Source organism: Apis dorsata, unplaced genomic scaffold, assembly GCF_000469605.1.
Source record: "Apis dorsata unplaced genomic scaffold, Apis dorsata 1.3 scaffold_74, whole genome shotgun sequence".
NCBI classification, from domain to species: domain Eukaryota; kingdom Metazoa; phylum Arthropoda; class Insecta; order Hymenoptera; family Apidae; genus Apis; species Apis dorsata.
Window position 1 is genome coordinate 1,390,336 of NW_006263372.1, and position 1,559 is coordinate 1,391,894.

At 26.4% G+C, this 1,559-nt stretch overlaps 2 protein-coding genes across 2 annotated transcripts in view; one reads left to right on the top strand and one right to left on the bottom strand.

Annotated features, from left to right (window-relative positions):
* Positions 1-1,559, top strand: part of LOC102679608 (arginine kinase-like) — a 103,750-nt gene that overhangs the window by 31,630 nt on the left and 70,561 nt on the right. The gene's annotated exons all lie outside the window — the stretch shown is intronic.
* The window catches only part of LOC102679443 (venom allergen 3-like), a 17,971-nt gene that overhangs the window by 10,470 nt on the left and 5,942 nt on the right, over positions 1-1,559 (bottom strand). Inside the window, exons 2-3 of the mRNA XM_006610524.2 lie at positions 1,292-1,462; positions 722-806 (exon numbers count right to left, since the gene is read on the bottom strand). Of these exons, the coding sequence (XP_006610587.2) occupies positions 722-806; positions 1,292-1,462 (256 nt within the window). The remainder of the gene's footprint in view (positions 1-721; positions 807-1,291; positions 1,463-1,559) is intronic.

Below are 1,559 nucleotides of genomic sequence, written 5' to 3' on the forward strand. Positions count from 1 at the left end.
CAATCAGTTTTTCTTTTTAAATAATTTTATTTTATCTATATATAAATAAATATATAGATAATAAATAAATTTGAAAACTATATAAAATAATAAACTAAAGAAAAAACTAAGAAAACTATATAAAACTATATTAAATACTAAACGATATAAATTCTAAAAATTTTAAAAATTTGTATTACCAACTATTAAAAAACAAATAAAAAAATTTTTAAACAAAAGTTAATAATTTTGAACAAGTTTAAAGAAATTATTTCTGAAAAAAAAATGATTCAAACATCATAATTAATATATTTGATGATTACAAGCATATATAATAATTCACAATAATTCCGTCTTTACAAAATAATCATCTAGATATTTGATAATCGTTTGTCTTGCAGATCAAACTCATCCAAGAGTACCCATCGCAATAGACAATAAACCAAATGAAATTTCTCCCTTTTATAAGCGCCACTATCGTTTTTGCGGCTTACGATTGCAAATTGAAACGAAGCCAAAACGAGTTATAAGGGGATGGAAAAGGAAGAAGATAGGGTGGAAGAGTGGTATTCGTAAACAAGAAGAAGAGAAATTGCGATAAAAAAAGGAGAACGCACAGACACATTGATCTTGTTACAGGAGGAACAATTTCGTGTTCGAACGTATACGCGATGGATATTGAAAAATGATAGGGACGACTAAGGGAAATGAAAAATGATATATATCCGTGGGAGTTACTTGCCAACATCTCTGCACTGATCTTTCTCGAGAAGATTGCACTGTACCACCCATCGTCTCGCGATAAGAGCAAGTTCGTCATCCCACATCTGTCAAAATAAATATCCCCATTAGATTCGAATACGAATGATTATTTTTATAGAAAATCCATTAAGTTTTACATGATGTTTCATTTTTATTAATAGTAATATGATATCAGTTGAAATGGATACAAATATATTTCTTTTATATGGAATAATAATTTTTTAATAAACACTAGAAATAATTGCTCAATAATATTTTAATGAATTTGAATTTATATTGATCAGTTTAATAATCAAAGAATATTTAAAATAATAATAATAAAGATATACATATATATTTAGATAAGAATAAAAATTGTATTAAACAAAAGCAGAAACAAAAGAGATTTATGAAATAAGAATCAGAAATAGCTGGATTTATATTTATAGACATGTGGGAAAGTTGATATTTTTTTAGATAATTCAATATCTGAATGATTTTTCATTTTTTTTCTTTTCTTTTCTTTTTTTATGGCCATAGGCATTATGATTTAATCTAAATTAAATCTTACCACTTCCATCATAAATTTTGCTGGACGTTGTGGACCTGGATTTCCTCGTATTTCTTTCCCACTTGCCACAGTATTGCGATAAGTATTGTGCCAATGGAGTATAGTTTCAATATCTTTGTCGTCCAGATCAGCATGCTGAAGGTTTATACATCTAATGCCATCAGTATCGAGCTAAGAAAATGACGTAAGAAGATGCCTATTGAAATTTTATTAGTAATTCAACATTAATAGGAATAATAATTATTTTAACAATATATATATATATATA